The 20,186-nt window shown below is 37.8% G+C and overlaps 1 protein-coding gene across 1 annotated transcript; it reads right to left on the reverse strand.

Annotated features, from left to right (window-relative positions):
* Positions 1 to 1,363: 1,363 nt before the first annotated feature.
* On the reverse strand, positions 1,364 to 20,000 carry LOC100716056 (tripartite motif-containing protein 5-like). The gene is given in 7 exon segments (XM_063256620.1): positions 1,364 to 3,194; positions 3,968 to 4,068; positions 5,156 to 5,181; positions 15,580 to 15,834; positions 16,714 to 16,809; positions 17,389 to 17,830; positions 19,862 to 20,000. Coding segments are annotated over 5 exon segments (885 nt in total). The 5' UTR covers positions 17,797 to 17,830; positions 19,862 to 20,000; the 3' UTR covers positions 1,364 to 3,194; position 3,968.
* Positions 20,001 to 20,186: the final 186 nt, after the last annotated feature.

Raw genomic sequence — 20,186 nt, forward strand, 5'->3', positions numbered from 1 at the left:
TTTTTTTTTTTTTTTTTTTTTTTTTGGTCTTTTTGAGTCTTGCTATGCTATGCTGTGCAGGCTGGTCTTGAGCTCACTTTATAGCTCAGGCTGGTCTCGAACTCTAAACAATCATCCTGCACCAGCCTCCTCAGTGCTGGGATTTCAAACGTGCAGCACCACACCCAGCTTCAATTTTTTTCTTTTTTTGAAGGACGAGAATAATGATTCTTAAGCTTGTTACATGTTGGAGTCCTAACTGGAAGTTTTTGATGTTCTTTTGTATATCTGAAATAACTTTTGTTGGCAATCCCTTCTCCTGCCCAGCTCTCTGCATTTTTTAGGCTGCTAGTTCACCTGAGGATCAGTTGTGGAAGAGATGGAGATCTAAATGTAAAAATGTAATGTTTGGTTTTCACCAAACACTGTATTCACTGCACAATTCTCTTTCTATTTCATTGAAGAACACACATTTTCCTCATTGATGTGAAATACCACAACTTTCTACCTCAATGAAATGACTAAAGCTAAGCAGGGCAAACAATACTCAACACACTATTGTTGAGACTTACTCCCCATGGACTTGTTACTACCTGTAGAATCATGCCTAATAAACACAATATTCAGCCTGGCATGGCTGAATCCTAATATCTGAGGGCCAGGAGGATACCAACTTCCAGCTTACCCCAGGCAGATTGAGAATGTCACAGAATCAGAACTGAAAAAACATGGGGACGTAGTAAGATGTAACTCAACATGAAGGTCCTAAGTTTAATACTCAATACCAATAAAACATAACAAATAAATGAATTAATAAATACTTATTAATATTGGATTTAAAAATATGGAACGGTGCTTTCTAAACAGAATTTTGCAGAAATATGACTAGATACCTATAAAATTAGAAACACTCATTTTGTAAACAGAAACAAAAGACTTGCTAATAATAGAAATTCTGTGATCTTTTAAGTATAGTCTGTTTTTTACTTTATTTCTTTTTTTCTTTTTTTTTTTGGTACCAGGGATTGAACCCATGACCTCACACTTGCCAGGCAGGCACTTAAGCCACTGAGCTAAATCCCTGGCCTATAGTCTGTTTTTTAAAATAATACTTCAGGGTGAAGTTTCTGTCAGTGAATTTAAACATATGCTTTAAATAATTTATTTCAGTCAAGTGAAAATGAGCCAACACTTAAGACACCAAGCTGGGTTGGTACTGCTTCTGTGGCAAGCACAGGATGAGTGTTTGATTTTTAAGATGTGAGATACATTTTTTTATTATTTATTTTATACAAATGGTAATCTGATTTCCACAGAATGTATTTTATTGGGACCAATATTTAGTGATACCAGAATCACCCACACGCACAGGACATTTTGAAACTGTGAGAAAGAATATATATGGCAAAATTGCAGTAGTATTTAACAATACAGCCTAAAAATGTGACTTCTCTGCCATCGACTGTAGTTCCCTTTTGTGTGGACCATTTCACGGAACAAGGTTGCTTCTTATTTCTTTTGTTTTGTTTTGTGAGAGGGTCTCACTATGTAGTTCAGGCCGGCCTTGAGTTCACTATGTAGGGCACGATTGATTCAAACTTGCACTGATTCCTGTCTCAGTCTCCTGACTGCTGGAACTGCTTCTTATGGTTTTGTGTTTTTAGATTATTACTAGAACACATATTTATGAGACACTTCAGAAGGTGCTTAATACTCAATTTATTCTCTCCCAGTGATCATAGTTAGCAGGTACAGTGCTCATACAAAACGCCTACAAGAAAACACACACAGCATTCAAGCACATTACTCAAAGTTACACTGCCAAGATAAGCAGATATAAGATTTGAACATGGATACTCTGAACACAAAATCTCTTAAGTATCATTGATATATTTTTCCTTAAAAATTTTTTTATTTTTATTAATACATGTTTTCAGTATATACAGACTTAAATTCATCATGAGATGGTATACATACATAACACAGTATAATTTTTTGATGTCCCCTTCTCCCCTCCCATCACTTAGTCTCTTCCTGGCTTGAAAAAGATCTCTGACCCTATTTTCTATGGGATTAAACTGATGACCTCGCATAGGGCCGCTAAACTAAACCCCCGGCCCTATGACTTTGTTTTCTATGACAGACTGTTTTTCACCCCTAGATGAAAAAGAAGCATCACGGTAAATTGAGCTATTCTACTATTAAAGTCTCATTCTTCAGTGAGAATACTCTTATAAACAGTCTTCCATGTATAGAAAGTTAGGTGAAGGGAATGGAGAAGGGGCTCAGCGGCATAAGGACGTGCTTTGCAAGCACGTAGTCCTGAGTTCGATCCTCGGTACCGATTAAAAAAAAAAAAAGTTAGATGAAAACTTTCCTTCGTTTTTTTCTCAGTGGCAGAGAACAAAGTTGTAAAGATTGGGCCCAGAATTTACCTTAGTAATGGTTTTTCTTAGAAGAACTTGGTCATTTCTTTGGAAGTCTGGGAAGGGATAAGATTTTATCCTGAGCAAATGAGAGATTGGGAAGAAAATAGCGCCAGAGAATGCATAGATCCCACAGTGAGTAAAGGACGTCCAAATGGGAGACCAGGAGACAGCAGGCAGAGAGGCTAAAAAGGAGCAGGGTACTCAGAGGCAGGAGATGCACACCTCGGCCAGAGGCTCAGCAGGGAAGAAGAAGAGCATGTAAGAAAGTTCACATGTTCGGCCCACAAAATGTCACCGACTCTGAACATCCCTCAGGACTGAAAAATGGAAAAACATTACCAGGAAAGGACACCGAGGAGAGAATTTATAGATGTGAAACCCATGGTTGGTCACACTGTAGAATGAGAGTATAAGCCTCATAGTCTGGAAAAACCCCGACTGGCCTTGGAGGAACAGACAGTGAAAGGGTCACAGTCCAGGGATTAGAGTTCTCAGACACTGGAAAAAAATGGTACTTAACTTTATTCTGCAGTCCTATGACCCAGGAGCCATGTTTAGGTTGATAACTTGGAACAGTGAAAGGGGGTTTTGAAGTATCTTCCTTCCCTTAATCCAAGACCCAGTTATTCTACCAGAAATTCAGTCCTGAATTGACAGATGGTAAACACATCATGACGCCTCCCTGAGATAGCAATGAGCTTAATGTATTATTTGCTACCGGCCTTTGTCCAAAAGGTACAGAAATGGTAACATTTGGATGGTTGACTGGAGTCAGTGTCGCAGGAGCTGTAGAAAAATTACAGAGTTGGTGAGGGACATGATACAATACCATGTGTGATGCTATAAGAGCATCACTGGGAAGACCTTGAAAAGGGACTTGAAGGAAGTTTTATCAGGAGCCCTAAGGAGAGGCAGTTCATTTGCAGAAACATATAGCCCATGTGTGTGTGGGAAGGAGAAATACGGGTCTTAGAACATGAGAAGTAAGATATAAAATATATTGAAAAAGAGGCCTATGAAACTATAATTTCCCTTTCACCCAGTAGCATTGGAAATCTTTTAACTTTGAAATGACAAAAATTCATAATACTACATATAGACAAAAAAGTCACATTCGCATCTGTTTCCTCTACAGTCTAACAAAAGGCAAGTCTAACAATTGGCCAGTGAAAGGGTAAATAAGGATGAATGGTCATTCCCAATAATATGATCACATTACCAGCAGATGCTAATTTCCCCTTGTCTCCGCTAACCAATTAAACACTGTTCTCTCTTCTCCAATTAGTTCTGACCTTCTCTAAAATCTGACACCCTCACACTTAACGTAGCTTTCCTTGCTACACACACTCCTTCCATTTGGATGGTATTAGTGATGAAACCCAATATCAATTGTATGCTAAGTAAGTGCTTCTTCCATGGAGCCTATCTCCAACCCTTTCAAAATTTTACTTTGAGAGTCTCCCTAATATGCTAAACTTAGGCTGAACTTGAATGCATAAGGTTCTTGCCTCCTAGGATTATAGGCAGGCATGGATCATCATCCACTTAGATTGACTCACCTTAATATGACTGTAGAATCTCTTTCAGATCAGGAGCTCGGAACATGATCCGCTGCTCCCTGGGAAAAGTTCTTAGTGGCTTCAGAGTCAGTAACTTAATCCTAGAGAGGAAAAAACAGTGAACTTCTCATCTCATGCTTGTTTCTTTCAAACATTACTCATTTCTATGATTTCATCTCAGTTTTACACTTGCACAGTCCTCCCTGGGGATCCTGGGAAGGTCCAAGGCAATCTCCTGATCCTGAAATCCTAAGAAACACATCTGCCTTCTCAATCATTCTGTGTGATCTTTGGAAGATTGAAACCGATTAGACGCAGAGCTTTCCATTTTGAAGGATTTTAAAGCAAAACCCCTTGCCATAAATCAAAAACAGAATAATGTATGGAAGAATTCTTGACATGAATGTGCGGTCCAAAGAAAGTGATCAATATTATCAACCAATGGCTCTTAGAGGGTATAAGGATATCAGAGTAGAAACCCTACCTAGAGAAGCCCAAGAACTCAAAAGTTCTTTATCAACAGAAACATCCTCAGATACTATTTGACATTTCAGGTTTTATTCTTTCCTCTAGGAAAAATTACAAACATTTTGCAAAGGAACACCAAATCATTACTGATCTGAAATGTAGGAGTTTGGAAGAGCCTAATGCTGCCAGGCAGGTGTGCTGTTGTAGTCAGCAGGATGAGACCTTCCCAAATTCTTCTAAACAATGTGCCTAAGGCACTTCATCTGTTTGCACTTGGGCTGAAAAATTGTTTCACAGACTCAACCCAGGTTTTTGGATGTGATCTCTACTGTTTCCAGGAACAACAAAATAAATACTATATGTAGGCATTATCCTAATGGACAGTTCTTGCCACTTGGTAAGGAAGATGTATTTCATCTACGGTTTATCAAGCTCCTATTAAATCCAAAGCCTAGAGCTATATGGAAGTAGACAGAGAATATAATGGTGACCCCACCCCATCCTTAATGCCACTATTATTCTGCACTGAGTCCTTACAACTCAAAACTTTGAGTCCTTACAACACTAAAACTTTGAAGGTGATAAGACGTTCATGTAGCACCTGCATCTAAAATTCTCTGACCTCAGAAATGTTCTATTCCCATTGAACACTCCACAATTTTAATAACTACAAATCTCTTCTCAAGTACAAAATTCCAAACTAAGCCATCACATACATACCTTTGATTGATGTACAACATCACATCCTAGTGAGAAAAAAGAAAATATGAGTAACAAATAACAGGCTTTCCTCACTTACAAAGTTTTGTCACATTCTCAGAAGCACCTGATATATTGAGAATGGTGATTTTCCCAGTATGAGACAAAAGACTTAAGATGAAACTCAATCCAACCACCCCATGGCTACTCATGAGATGATTTAAATACATGTGCTTTCACTTATTTTACAGATGCATACTATAATTCACTATTATTTTCTAGGTATAAACAGGTCTTGCAATATCAAAGATAAAGAAATAATAATCCCAGAAAAAGCTTAGATGATTTTGCCGAGGACACAAGTGTTTTCAGACGTATGTTACCTCAAATGAACCTAACCATTTGATGTACATGTATAGGAAATTGTTTCTAATTATATTTTTACTTAGCTTTGCCACTTAAATGTAGTTTAATATGTTCAGTAATGAAAAAGGTCTAAGGCCATATTGCACTGAATGTACTCAATCTCATCAATAATGAAGAAACTATGAACGCTAGGATGTCTAATATTTAATACCAACCAGAATTGACTGTCCTAAAGTTTACAATGTTCACCCTGAATTCTAGCTGTGTGTACTGAGTTTAGTCCCTATCCTTCACAGTTTTTAGTCAGCTCTTCATTTTATCATTGCAGATATACTTTTGTTTGGACAGAAATCTGGCAATGCACTGGCTGCTCTTTACCCTAGATGTCCTTCCCCCCTATAAGTCTAAGCAAAAGTAAGCCATCAGGTGGGTCTAAATACATATGCAGAGTTTTGCTCTTCACACAGTGTAACCCAAATAAAATTCTGTTTAAACTAAACAATATTTAGAGGTAAAATGGGTCTGTAACAGGAAGTTATAACTATGGCACCTGCTGAGTTTTATAGCTTGAAGTTATCTATATGATTGGGTCTACTTTCTTGAAATTCAAGTTTTCCATCCATATAGACTTTATTCCTAGGACATGAAGGCAATGAGACTCCTGATACAAACTTTGCATAAATGACTAGGCATGGTGGCACTCTCCTGTAATCCCAGCATTCAGGAGGTTGAGGCAGGAGGATAGTTGTGAGTTCAAGATCAGCCTAGGCTATGAACTGAGCTCAAAGACAGCCTGAACTGCATAGGGAGACCCTGTCCCAAAAAGACAAAAAGAAAAAAGAAAGAAAGAAAGAAAGAAAGAAAAGAAAAGAAAACCAATTCTTGCAGAAATGAGAACTTTGCTTCTAAGTTTTAACCAAAAGGATGAAGTATGACACCTGTCTGCATTAGATCAGACAGCCATCTTAAGATCCACCTGGAGCATCCACCTCCCTATGTGTCTGGAGGACTGTGGATATCTCAGCAAGCAGGGGAGCATCGCAGGTTCCAGAGGCCCCATGGCCTGCGGTAAGTGCTCAGGGCACTCTGCCCAAAGCCCAGACTGTTCGGGACCCTCCAGGTTTCCGGGTGCAGTGAAGTGCATAAGTGGGTTTGAGGCATCTACATCCGCCTCCCCATTCAGGCTGCGCTTGGAGAACTGTGGAGTTTCCAGCAAGTAGGCAGGCGCACAGTGTCCCTGAAGCCCAGCTTATCTGGAACTACGGAGTTCTAAACAGGCAGAAGAGGGCTATTGGTTCTACAGGCCCAGTGGCTTGGGGTAACTGGATGCCAGAGTCCCAGGAGCTGCGAACATAGAAGTGGATTTCCAACAGTCCCTAAGGAAGCTTTCAAATAACACTTGAAACACAGAAATATAGGAAAATGACAGAACGAAAGACCAAATTACAACCTCAAACCTCCAGCCCATCTCAAGAAACCCTAGGAGGGATGTATATAGAAGAAAACATATGCCATTCACCTCAAATATTGGGCATAATAGCTACTGAAATTAACAAGCAACTCCAGGAAGCTTTAAAGAAATTCAAACCCGAAATAATCTCCCAGGAAAAAGATGAAATGATAAAAGAAATGAAAGAGATTGTGAATATATCTAAAGAAAACAGATAAAAAATTGGAGGAACTAAACAAAAAGATAGAATCCCTAGACGAGCAATATAAGAAACAAACAGAATACATAATGCAGATGCACAGAGATATACAGGAAATAAAAAACTCCACTGAAAGTTGTAAAAACCGCCTTAATGAAAGTGAAGATAGAATTTCAGACCTTGAAGACAGGATTGCAGCTAGTGAACAGGAAAGGAAAGATCTTTTAAAAATAACAAGGAATCAGGAAACAACAATTCAACAACTGCAAGATGATGCAAAGAAAAATAACATAAGAATGATAGGGATTAATGAAAAAGAAGGAGACAGCATAAAGGATGTCCAGAGGATATTTAGAGAAGTAATAGCTGAAAATTTCCCAAGCATGAGATCAGAAACTGACATCAGGATCAGTGAAGCATATAGAACTCCAAATAGTCATAACCAAAATAAAATTACACCCAGACATATATTAATCACCATCCCAGAAATCCAACAAAACAATAGATTATTAAAAGTGTCAGAGAGAAAAGACAGATCACTTATAAAGGAAAATCTATCAGAATCACAGCAGACTTCTCAGCACAAACAATAAAGTCAAGAAGAGCATGGAGTGAAGTATTCCAGATCCTAAAGCAAAATGATTTCCAACCTAGACTGATGTACCCTGGAAAACTATCATTCAAAATTGATGGTGCAATACGATACTTCCATGACAAAGAACACCTGAAGAACTTCATGAACACCAAACCAACCATGCAAAAATATTGAAAGACAGTTTAGATACACAAAGGAAAAACCCACTAAGCAAAGCAGTTAATTAAACAGAACAGAAAGATAAAGATGCAACAGCAGAGAGATAACATGTCAACAATAAACCAGCATTTAACAGTAATAACCATTAATGTAAATGGTCCAATGCACCAATCAAAAGAAACAGACTAGCAGAATGGATCAAGAAACAAAATCCAACCATATGCTGTTTACAGGAAACTCATCTAACCCAGAAGGATACTCACAGACTGAAAGTCAAAGGACGGAAAACTATACTTCATGCAGCAGGAATCCAAAAAAAAGCAGGAGTAGCCATTCTGTTTGTAGACAACGTGAGCTTTAAACCAACAATGACCATAAAGGACAAAGAAGGTCACTACATACTCGTTAGGGTAAAACTCCAAGAGGAAGAGATAACTATCTTAAATATATATGCACCAAATTCCAGAGCACCCAGTTACATAAAACAACTATTAACAGAAATGAAAACTCAAATTATCAGTAACAGAATGGTAACAGGAGACCTTAATAAGTCATTGACACCAAGGGACAGATCAACCAGACAGAAAATGAGCAAAGAAATAAGAGAACTGAATCACACCTGTGAACAAATGGATTTGATAGACATATACAGAATGTTCCACCCAACAACATCAGAATATACATTCTTCTCAGCAGTACATGGATCATTCTCTAAAATAGACCATATATTAGCTCACAGAAAATATTTAAACAAATGTAAATGAGTTGAAATCATTCTTTGCATGTTATCGGATCATAGCGTTCTGAAATTAGAAATTAATGATTAAAGATACTGCAAAAATCCCACAAACACATGGAAACTGAATAACACAATCTTGAGTAATCAGTGGGTCACAGAAGAAATTAAAAAAGAAATTAAACAATACCTATAAGAAAATGAAAATGCAGATACAACTTACCGGAATTTGTGGGATGCAATGAAAGTCGTCCTCAGAGGAAAATTTATTGCACTGAGTTCCCACATCAGGAAAACAGAACGAATACAAATAAATAACTTGATGCTACACCTCAAACAGCTAGAAAAAGAAGAGCAAGTCAAGCCCAAAGCCAAAAGAAGAGAGGAAATTATAAAAATCAGAGTAAAAATCAATGCAATAGAGACTAAGAAAACAATCCAAAGAATCAACGAATCAAAGAGTTGGTTCTTTGAAAGAATAAATAAAATCAATAAGCCCCTAGTCAACCTTATTTAAAAAAAGGGAAGAAAAAGCTCAAATTCATGCAATAAGAAATGAAAAAGGTGAAATCACTACAGACTCTACAGAAATACAGAAGACCATCAACACCTATTTTGAAAACCTCTACTCTCAAAGGTTTGATAACACAGAAGAAATAGACAGATTCTTAGAAACATATGAAGTACCAAAGCTAGATCAAGAGGATGTAAAATTGCTGAATAACCCAATCTCTGTAAATGAAATTGAAAATATAATTAAGTCCTTACCTACAAAGAAGAGCCCAGGCCCAGATGGATTCACTGCAGAATTCTACAAGAAATACAATGAAGACCTAATGGCGACACTCCTCAAACTATTCAATGAAATTTAAAGGGAAGCAATCTTTCCTAAGTCATTCCTGGAAGCAAATATTACTCTAGTACCAAAACCTGAGAAAGACCCAACTAAAAAAAGAACTATAGACCGATCTCCCTAATGAACACAGATGCAAAAATCCTCAATAAAATATTGGCAAATAGGATGCGGCAAATCATCAAGAAGATTATACACCATGATCAAGTGCAATTCATTCCAGGAATTCAAGGATGGTTCAACATACATAAATCAATAAATGTAATCCACCATATCAATAAAGCCAAAAGTAAGAATCACATGATCATTTCTATAGATGCAGAAAAAGCCTTCGATAAGGTCCAACATTCATTCGTGATAAGAACTTTACAGAAAATTAGAACAGATGGTCTTTACCTCAATATAATAAAGGCCATTTATAACAAACCAACAGTCAGCATCATACTAAATGGCCAAAAATTGAAAGCCTTTACTTTAAAATCAGGCATAAGACAAGGATGTCCTTTATCACCACTCCTATTTAATATAGTACTGGAAGTACTAGCCAGAGCAATTAGGTAAGAGAGAAATAAAAGGGGTAAAGATAGGAAAAGAAGAAGTTAAATTATCATTGTTTGCAGATGACATGATATTCTACATACAAGAGCCGCTATACTCCACTGAAAGACTCTTAGATATAATGAATAAATTCAGTAATGTAGCTGGATACAAAATCAATATTCAGAAATCAATAGCATTCCTATACACTAACAACAAATTCACAGAGAGGGAAATAAGAGAAAGCACACTCTTCACATTAGGAAGCAAAAAAATGAAATATTTAGGAATTACTCTTATGAAAGAAGTGAAAGACCTATATAGGGAAAATTATAATACACTGAAAAAAGAAATTGAAGATGATCTCAGAAAATGGAAAGACATCCCTTGCTCATGGATAGAAAGAACAAACATTGTGTAAATGGCCATTCTCCCAAAACTGTTATACAGATTCAATGCAATCCCAATAAAAATACCATCAACATACCTTATAAATCTAGAGAAATCACTCCTAAAATTCATTTGGAACTAGATGAAACCTAGAATAGCAAAGCAATTCTAAGCAGCAAAGGCAAGGCAGGAGGCATCACAATCCCTGACTTGAAGTTATACTACAAAGCAACAGTAGTAAAATCAACATGGTACTGGACTCAAAACAGAGCCGAAGATCAATGGAATAGATTAGAAGATACAACCACAACTACAAACACACTCAACCACCTTATCTTTGATAAAGGAGCCAAGCAGGTTCACTGGAAGAATGACAGTCTCTTTAATAAATGGTGCTGGAAAAACTGGCTCTCCATTTGCCAAAAATTAAAGCTTTAACCATGCCTATCACCGTGTACTAAATTAAAATCTAAATGGGTCAAAGAGCTGAATATTAAAACAGAAACACTAAATCTATTGGAAGACAAATTGGGTAGAAACCTTGAAGACATAGGGGTAGGTAGAGAATTCATGAACAGGACTCAAACCACACAGGAAATACTTCCCAGAATCAATAACTGGGACCACTTCTTATTAAAAAGATTCTGCATGTCAAAAGAAATCTCCAGCATAGTGAAAAGAAAACCCACAAACTGGGAAAAGATTTTAGTGAACTCTCTCTCAGACAAGGGACTCTTGTCTAAAACATATAAAGAATTAAAAAAATTCAGACCCCCAAAATTCAAAGATCCAATCCAAAAATGGGCATCTAAGATGAATAGGCACTTCTCAGATGAAGAAATGCAAATGGCAAATAAATACATGAAAAAATGTTCATCATCATTGGTCATTAGAGAAATGCAAATTAAAACCACACTGAGATACCATCTCACTCCTGAAAGAATGGCCAGGATCAAGAAAACTAACAACAACAAATGCTGGAGAGGCTGTGGAGGAAAAGGAACTCTCCTACACTGTTGGTGGGAGTATAGACTGGTATAGCCTCTGTGGAGGTCATTCTGGAGATTTCTCAAAAAGCTGGGATTGGAAGTCCCATTTATTCCAGCTATTCCACTTCTAGGCATATTCCCAGAAAAACTGAAAGCATCATACCACAGTGATATATGTACACCGATGTTTATAGCAGCACAATTTGTAATCGCCAGATCTTGGAAACAGCCCAAGTGTCCATCAACTGAGGAATGGATAAAAAAGTTGTGGTATTTCTGTATAATGGAGTATTATTCAGCTATAAAGAAGGATCACATTGAGATATTTATCAATAAATGGGTGCAGCTTGAGAGCATACTCATAAGTGAAATAAATCAATCTCGCATGTGTGAATACCGAATAGTTTCCCTAATGTTAGTAATGATTCAAATATATAAAAGTATGTGGTAATCCTGATTCCCCATTATGTGGCCTTGAAGCCTTATAAAGTTTTCACTTATTAATTGGAAAGGCTTTTTTCTGGGCTTATTGATATGGAAATATTTGAAGATGTAGTATATGAAGTTATATTCAAATATTTCAAGGAAAAAGACAGACACTATGTTAACTACTAAGTCGGGTTATTTGGTGAACTATTAAGTTGGGTTATTTGGTGGTGAAGCACTAGGTTGCTGAAACAGTCATGCTTTGACCTGTATTGTTATGTTGTTATGTCCTCTTTTATCTCAATCTCTCCCTTAAATCTCTCCATTAAAAAAATTATTTAGTTATTTTTTGTTTTTTTTAATTAAGGGGAAAAAGTTAAAAAATTAGCAGGATATATTATAGTAACTGTTTTTGATTTCCTATTAACTTGTTTTGAAGTCCTGTAATACTCCCACTATCTTGTTTTGACTGATTAGACTCTGTTCCATTCTGTATGATAGTATCAAGTTTGAGGGTATAGGCAACTACTTTGAAGGCAATAAGAGTCACTAAGATGCCCATTCTGGTTTGACTATAATCTCCTTTGGAAGTCCTGTAATGTTTACAATGTTTAAGTTTTATTGGTCTTGTTCTCTACTGTTTTGTTCAACTTTATCATACATAATGAGATAGACAATTCCTTTTAAGGAAACATGAGGCATTATGGTAACCATTGTTGATAACCTTGTACTCTGCTTTTACATCACGTACTATGTCTATCCTTGGTTTTGACTGACAGCTTTGTTTTGCCATATTTGACTTTATTCTCTTCCAAAAAAAAAAGTAATAAGAACTAAGGAGTAATAAAATCCAAAATGTGTAAATTTTGTTGTAAAAAAGAGAGGGAAAAAAAAGTGCACTAAAGGATACAACAGCAAGTGTGTTGAGGGGTGTTAAATAGCTTACCATATTAATGTTTTTGGTTGGATCATTGAACACAACTGTTTGCAGTCTCTCTGTTTGAATGTTCTCTTTGTGTGCTTTGATACTGTGACTTGAGCAACTATCTCTAAGATGATAATGTGTAATCTAGTAACTGGTGATTTCTTAGTGGTTTTATTTATTTATTTTTTTTTGTAGTTCTGTATTACTTGTATCCTTACACTGCTTTGTTTTGTTTGTTTTTTTCTCTTTTTCCTTTTAAATAAAATTTAAAAAAAAAGATCCACCTGGTTGTTGCGACAAGCACAAGAACTGGATATAATTGCTCAGCTATGATTAAGCGGCATGCAATTCTGGATGTGCTAAAGAGGCACCCATCAGAACAGAAGAGGTGCACAAAATCAATCCATGAGGTAAGCTGTGGCCTGGTTGAAAATAGCTTGAAATTTGTTTTCTCTGCCTTTAATTAGAATTTTGAAGAGAATAAAACCAAACAAAATAGTATAGAATAGAGCCGATGAAAACAAACAGTGAACATGATACAGGACTTCATAAGAAGATAATGGAGGCCAGGTATAGTGGCACTTGCCTGTAATGCCAGTAGTCAGGAGGCTGAGATAGGAGGATCTCTGTGAATTTGAGACCAGCCTGGGCTTCAAAGTGAGTGTAAGCCCTGCCCAAACTGCATAGTGAGACCCTGTCGCAAAAAAAGGATAATTGTAAATCAACAATGGCTACCATACCTCTTGTTATATTCAAAGTAGCTGCCTATACCATCAGACATAATAAAATCAAAAACAATAAAATCAAACAAAACAATGGAAGTGATATATGGCTACAAAATGTAATAGGACATTAACACTGGCTAACATCTTTCCTTTTCAGACATTTTCTCCCCTTTTTCTTTTACTATATCTGTTGTACATTTTAGATCCCACTAATTCCTTCAGGTGTCTTTTTTTTTTTTTTTTTTCTGGTACTGGGGATCGAATCACAACCTAGCACTTGCCAAACAGGCACTTCAGCTGTTGAGCCAAATCCCAGGCCTCAGGCCCGAGGGGTTTTGTTTTGTTTTTCTTTTTGAAACCGGGTCTCCCTATGCATTTCAGGCTGACCTTGAGCTCACTCTGTAGCTAGGCTGTTCTCTAACTTGCAACAGTCTGCCTCCCTCAGCCACTGCTGGGATTACAAGAGTGCACCACGATGCCCAACTCCTTCAGAAGTATCTTGTTTCTCCATTAATTTTGAAAGACAGTGGCCAAAGAAGAGCAAAAACAACCCACTTACAACAGCTAAAATAAAATAAAATATTTAAGAATAAATTGAATAAAAATGTGAAAGCTCTGGGCATTGCAAACTTGAATAACTGATAAAAGAAACTGAAGAAGACACCAACAAATGGGAATATATGGAAGACTTAATGTACTACCTACTGAAACACATACTTTCAATACAATCACATAAAAATTACATTATTCACAGAAATAAAAAAGGAACCATAAAATGTGTATATGAAAACTATACAAATGAGCTCCAAAATGCCAAAACAATCTTCAGAAAAAGCAACGTTACAGGCATCAGCACAATTTCTGCTTTTAAAATCTAATAGAGAAACATGGTAATCAAGACACATGGTACTGGCATTGAAAACACATATATTTAACAATGTGGCAGAATAGAGATCTATGAAAATGAAATTAATATATTTACAATAAGTTAAACTTTGATGAAAGTTTCAAGAGTACACTGTGGTGCAAGCCTTGGTGGTGTACACCTGTAATCCCAACAATTGGGAGGCTAAGGGCAGGAGAGTGCTGCAAGTTCAAGACCAGTCTGGGCTCAACACCAACCTGATTACATAGGAAGACCCTGTCCCAAAGACAAAAAGAGAGAGAGACAGAGAGAGAAATTCACTGCACAATGTGGTGGCTATTCTTACTAACAATGTATTAAATTTTTACAAACTGCCTAAAGAACAAACTTTGTTCTTACCATAAAATAAAAATAAATATGTAAACTAATACATAAGTTAATTAGCTTCATTTGGATATTCCACAATGTAAACATATTTCAAATGAACATGCTGTATGTAGTACATATAAACAACTTCTATTTGACAAGTAAATGTCAACATAATATAGAAATGAAAAGTATTATAAAGGATTCTTAGGACTATGCCTGCAAATTCAACAATTTAGATAAAAATAAACAAATTCCTAAAAAAAAATATGGACTTCCAAACACTAAATAGAGACAGATTACCTCAGACAACAAAAAGAATTTAAAAATATACACTTCCACAAAAAACAAAAGACAAAATAAGAAAACAACAACAACAACAACAACAAAACAGTGATATCGCTTCTGTGCTACATGTTATTGATTATTTAAAGAAAAAAATACTAGTTGGTTGATTTTCAGGGACCAAATGGAAACTGTCTCAGTTGTTACAACATAATTTGTAACCGGAAGTTCCTTTGTTTACCAGAGACTATTCTAAATCATGAACCTATGTTGGATACATTTTTAGTGCTAGATCACAGAAAACAGGGAATCAGAAAACATCACTGGATATAATGAACCTTCCCTCTCAGGTTCATTTTTGTTTTGCACTGTACATCTTAAGAACAGAAATAGGGTTCTCCCTTTTATATATGCATGTAAATATTTCCATCACCTCTAAAACTGATTCAACTTCAGTGAGGTACTCTTTAGCCTAAAGGACTTTATCACCATGCCTTGAAAGTACTGCAACAGAAGAGAGAAGGAAATGCTTCCATCTGTCCTGAACCTCAGAAGCTGGAACTTCCTGTGAAGTCTTACCTGCAGCATCGCCTGTGCTGACCCCTGCAGCATCGCCAATGCTGACCCCTGCAGCCGATGCTGCACATCTGAGATGAGGTCTCTCAGTAGCTGGTTGTGCTGGGTCAGCTCCCTCTCAGAGTCTGCCAGGCCATTAAGAATACCTTCCTCCTCTGCCTTCAGTTTTTATACTCGTGTCTCCTCCTCAGAGTCCAGGGTGGCTCTCATTTGCTTAAACGCAGTCTGGACACTTTCTATCTCCCCCTGTATTTGATTCTTCAGGGATGAAAAAGAGAGGTACTCTGTCACATGAGGTTGCAAGCCAGCAAAATAACACTTTTTTACTGGAAAGTTTTCAGGGGAAATGAGGTAGGAGGGAGAAGCTCTTCTTTCATTTATTTATTATATTTTTTGTACCAGGAATCAAACTCAGGTCCTTGATTTGCCAGGCAAGTGCTACGCCACTAAGCTATACCCTCAACCCAGGAGAAGTTCTTAGAGAAATGTAGGTTTCATGTGATTTTTCCTTCATACCAGAAAATAAGTCAGTATTATCAAGGTTCACCCTGCCCCCAAACGGGACACCTATACCTTGCAGCTGATCAGGACCCACAATCCCCTGCTTTACTTCTCATCTCACTAATGTACTCCCTCCCACAATTTGAATACAGATACTCAAGCATGCATGACCCATTGTTAAATATCACTTTCAAAAATCACCATGGTTATATAGAATGATGTTCACTAGCCATTTCTCCTGAACCCCTCAGTGTGATAACCTCCCTCAAAATAACCATATGCATTAGTGAGGGTCACTCTGCAGACCATATTTTCTGTTTCTTTCTTTCTTTTTTTTGTGTCTTTTTGAGGCAGGGTTCACTATATAGTTCAGGCTAGCCTTCAGCTCATTTTATAGCCCAAGCTGGTCTGAATTTGCAACAATCTGCCTGCCTCAGCCTCCAGAGTGCTGAGATTATAGGAGTGCGCCACCACACCCAGCTCAATCAAGACCATACTTCCAAAAGAAAAGCACACACAGGACCCATCAAATAACTTCTGGACTCAACAAGTGCCAGAGTATAAAGAAGGAGGGATCTCTTCCCTAAGATCCTATCAGATTTCTGGCTACCAGCCTTAGGAAGTATATTCTCATGCCTTCCAGGAAGTTCTTTCTTTTTCAATGTGAGCTTTCAACCTTGCAAAATCTTCCTCCAACTCCATCAGCTTCTCCAGTACTTCATGGAACATCTCCTGTGAGAGAGGAATCATGCCAGAGTTAAGCCACGAATGTCTTAACAGCTAGAGAATGGATAAATGTACAAGAAATCTGGTTGATCTATCCATCTAGGAAATTTTTTGTTAACTGAAACTAGATGCTACCTCAAGGAAAGAACCTGTATCTGAGCCCATTTCATTCATTCTTCTGCTGAAATAGGTGGGAATCAGAGCTTGTCTTGGGTACCAAACCTCCACCCATCTAGTAAAGGTTAGAAGAATTTCTGCTTTGGTCTAGCATCTTTTTTTGTTTTTGTCTTTTTCCCTTTTATCAGTACCTGGGATCGAACTCACAACTGCCTGCTTGCAAGGCAGGTCCCTATGCCGCTGAGCTAAATCCCCAGCCCCGTGGTCTAGCATCTTTTACTCTAGGCTTATTCTCCTTCAATGAACTGGAGCCTAGAAATACATATGTTGGGTACAGAAGATAAAAAATTAACACAAATCACAGACCTCAGTCCTATGGTGGCAAACTAATTAGACTACAGTGCAAAGTGAACGTTTCCTCCCAGATATTATTTGCTAATCTGTCATCCCACAACCCTGATCTCTCACCTGATACTCCTGTGAAGCCTCCTGCATGAGAACCACTTTGTGACCATGATGTTCCTGAGAACGCTCACAAAGCCAGCAAATGACCTTTCTGTCCTCCTTACAGAACAGCAGGAGTTTCTCCCCATGGAGGTCACAGTGATCTGCCTTTGGGCTCAGTGTCAACTCCCTGAGCCTCTCCACTATGTTGGCTATATGGCGAATGGGCCTCAGGTTTTCAAACTGGTAAGGGACTCGGCACACAGGGCAGTGGCTCACTCCTTGTTCATGTTCCATGGACTTGTAGATTGAAGTGATGCATGGTTTACAGAAAGTGTGGCCACAGTCAGTGCTCACAGGTTCTGTCATGAGATTCAGGCAGATGGGGCAGGTCACCTCCTCCTTGATATTCTCCAGGATGGATGAAGCCATGGATACTCGTTCTCTGCACCTGTCTGTCCTGACTCTGGATTCAGAAGTTGGAAAAATTAAAATGGGACAGAGTAAGAAAGGTAGCAATAGAATGAATACAGAATAAGCAAAAATCACATAGGCACCAAGTCCAAAATATTAAAACCCAAAAAAGGAAAAGGAGTTCACTGACATCATACTAATTATGTCATAATAATTTCAGGCACTTTACTCTCAGTTCGTATCATAAGATCAAATTTATATAGAGTGATTTTAATTTTCCCTTTGTGTATTGCACAGAAAGATAAATGTATTCTTTTTCTACCAAAATTATTTCATTGTTTCACTTTTCTTTCCCCCACCAAAATCACAGCCTTCAAGTTAAAAAACCACCAAACTTCTTATATCACAGGACACCTTTGACTCCTCTGCTATCATTATGCTCCCATTCTAATACATCCTGTACCAGTTACCTTCTGAAACAGAGCTGCTCTAACCCTCTCATCTAAAGTTTCACTGTTTGCTATTCATATTAAGTTCTGTATTTTTAATAAGATAAAATAAAATTAACCCTTTTATTAGATGTATAATCAGAATTATAAATAACTTCTAAAGACAATATGGTGGTAACTTGGTTTATGAACCCAATTTTTTTCTATGATGCTGATAGCAAACTGAGCTTGAAGAGAAAAGAATCAAACTCAATTCTCAGACTCAACATTGACCTTATGGGAAACTCTAATTTGGTTCTCAAACAGTTTAGTGTGCAACCTGAAGTGTGTAGAAAATTGAGTTTGTGAACCCAGATATCCCCATATATTTTCAATCTTTCAGATGAAATTAATCCATTTAATACTCCTTCAGAAGTCTCTCCTCTAACACACAGAATAAAAAGAATAGAGGTAACTACATAGGCATAAAAGCACTCAGAATCATGTGGATGCAACCATGCTTGAGTACTAGTTGGTTTGGCAGAATCATGACTGTAATGATAGGATTTTATCTTGGCTCTGAAGTTTAACAAGGACATGCAAAGGAGCCCAAAGGTATGTGTGCATAAGTACTCTAGGGAGTGATTTGACATAAATATACTTGCAGAATCCTATGTGTCAGAGTCTTGACAACAAAATCCCAGAGAAACTGGATGTTGGTATTTTATAGAAATCTCCAAATATCTGATGTGATGATCTGGCAAATCATTATTAATGATGGGTAATGTCTTAGTAGCTTCATTGAAATCTAAAATGAAAGTTGATGCCAAACAGAGGCCAAACATGGTATAAAGCACTGTTACAGACTTGACTTTCAACTTGAAAGTCTTATGAACTCACTAATCTGAAAGATAAAATGTGACAAATCGTGCTACAAAAATATACCTGTAGTTATAAAATCAAATGATGGGACAAAGTTGTTGTCCTAGAATTCCAACCTAAATATACAACGTTTCAACTGAAACCTAAAGGAGCAGGACACAGAGGTTAAGAAAAGATAAACGTGTTAGGGAGAAGAAATGACATATATAAATGTCCTGCTGATAGAGAATCTTGAATGATTTTGAAAAAGCCAGTTTGGTTACTCTGCAAAGAACTGCCAGGTTTGAGGGATCAGATATGCCCACAGGGAAGAGAACATGTGTCCCCTCTCAGGAGTGGAAGCACTTAAGATTTCTTCCTTGAGAATAAAGGGAAATTTGTCAGTTACCTTGCCAAGTATGGTACATTCCAGGGAATTAGTGATGTGTGCGGCCAGGTGCAAACACACTGTTACTATGAAAAGCTGCTAGTATCACCTTGCAAAGAAAACAGCCCCAGGGCTCTGACCCTCCAGCTCCAAGAAACAAATATTTGCCCTGGATATCAGGATCCAGGCACTCTTAGCCAAGGTGAGATCCCAAGTACAGGCTAAAAAGCAGGACTGGGTGGTGGGTGGCTCTCAGGTTGCAGAAGACGCATCCCTCAGGGAGAGGGAGCTTTCCCTGCCCTTAGCCCTTGCTCCTCCCAGGCCTCCGAATCCGTGCAGCAGGAAGCCTGCAAACTCGTCCTTTCCCCTCCCCCAGAAAGGCTTCAAAACAAGAAAGGAAACGCACCCAGCAAATGCAGCTTTTTCTTGTAAAGTTTGTAGGTCTCTGTCCACCGCGAACTGCTCAGAAAAGGTTTGGAGGCCTCAAGAGAAGTTGTGAGTCCCTGCAGAGAAAGACACAAGTCTTCTGAGAAGTTCCTGATATACTCACAAAGGGAGTGGCGAGGCGAGAAATGAAAGTAACAGTTGGGCGTGATGGAGGCTCAGAGCCAATGGAAGGCCCCTGTGTCTTAGCTGTGCTCCCCGGGGTGATACTGGAAGAGCCCTTGCCTCAGACTGAGGCTCTGCCCCATTCTATTTCCTGGTTTCTACCTACTATGTCCAGGGTTCTG

Source organism: Cavia porcellus, unplaced genomic scaffold (genome assembly GCF_034190915.1).
Source record: "Cavia porcellus strain 051 isolate PalLab524CR breed Dunkin Hartley unplaced genomic scaffold, mCavPor4.1 scaffold_9, whole genome shotgun sequence".
NCBI classification, from domain to species: Eukaryota; Metazoa; Chordata; class Mammalia; order Rodentia; family Caviidae; genus Cavia; species Cavia porcellus.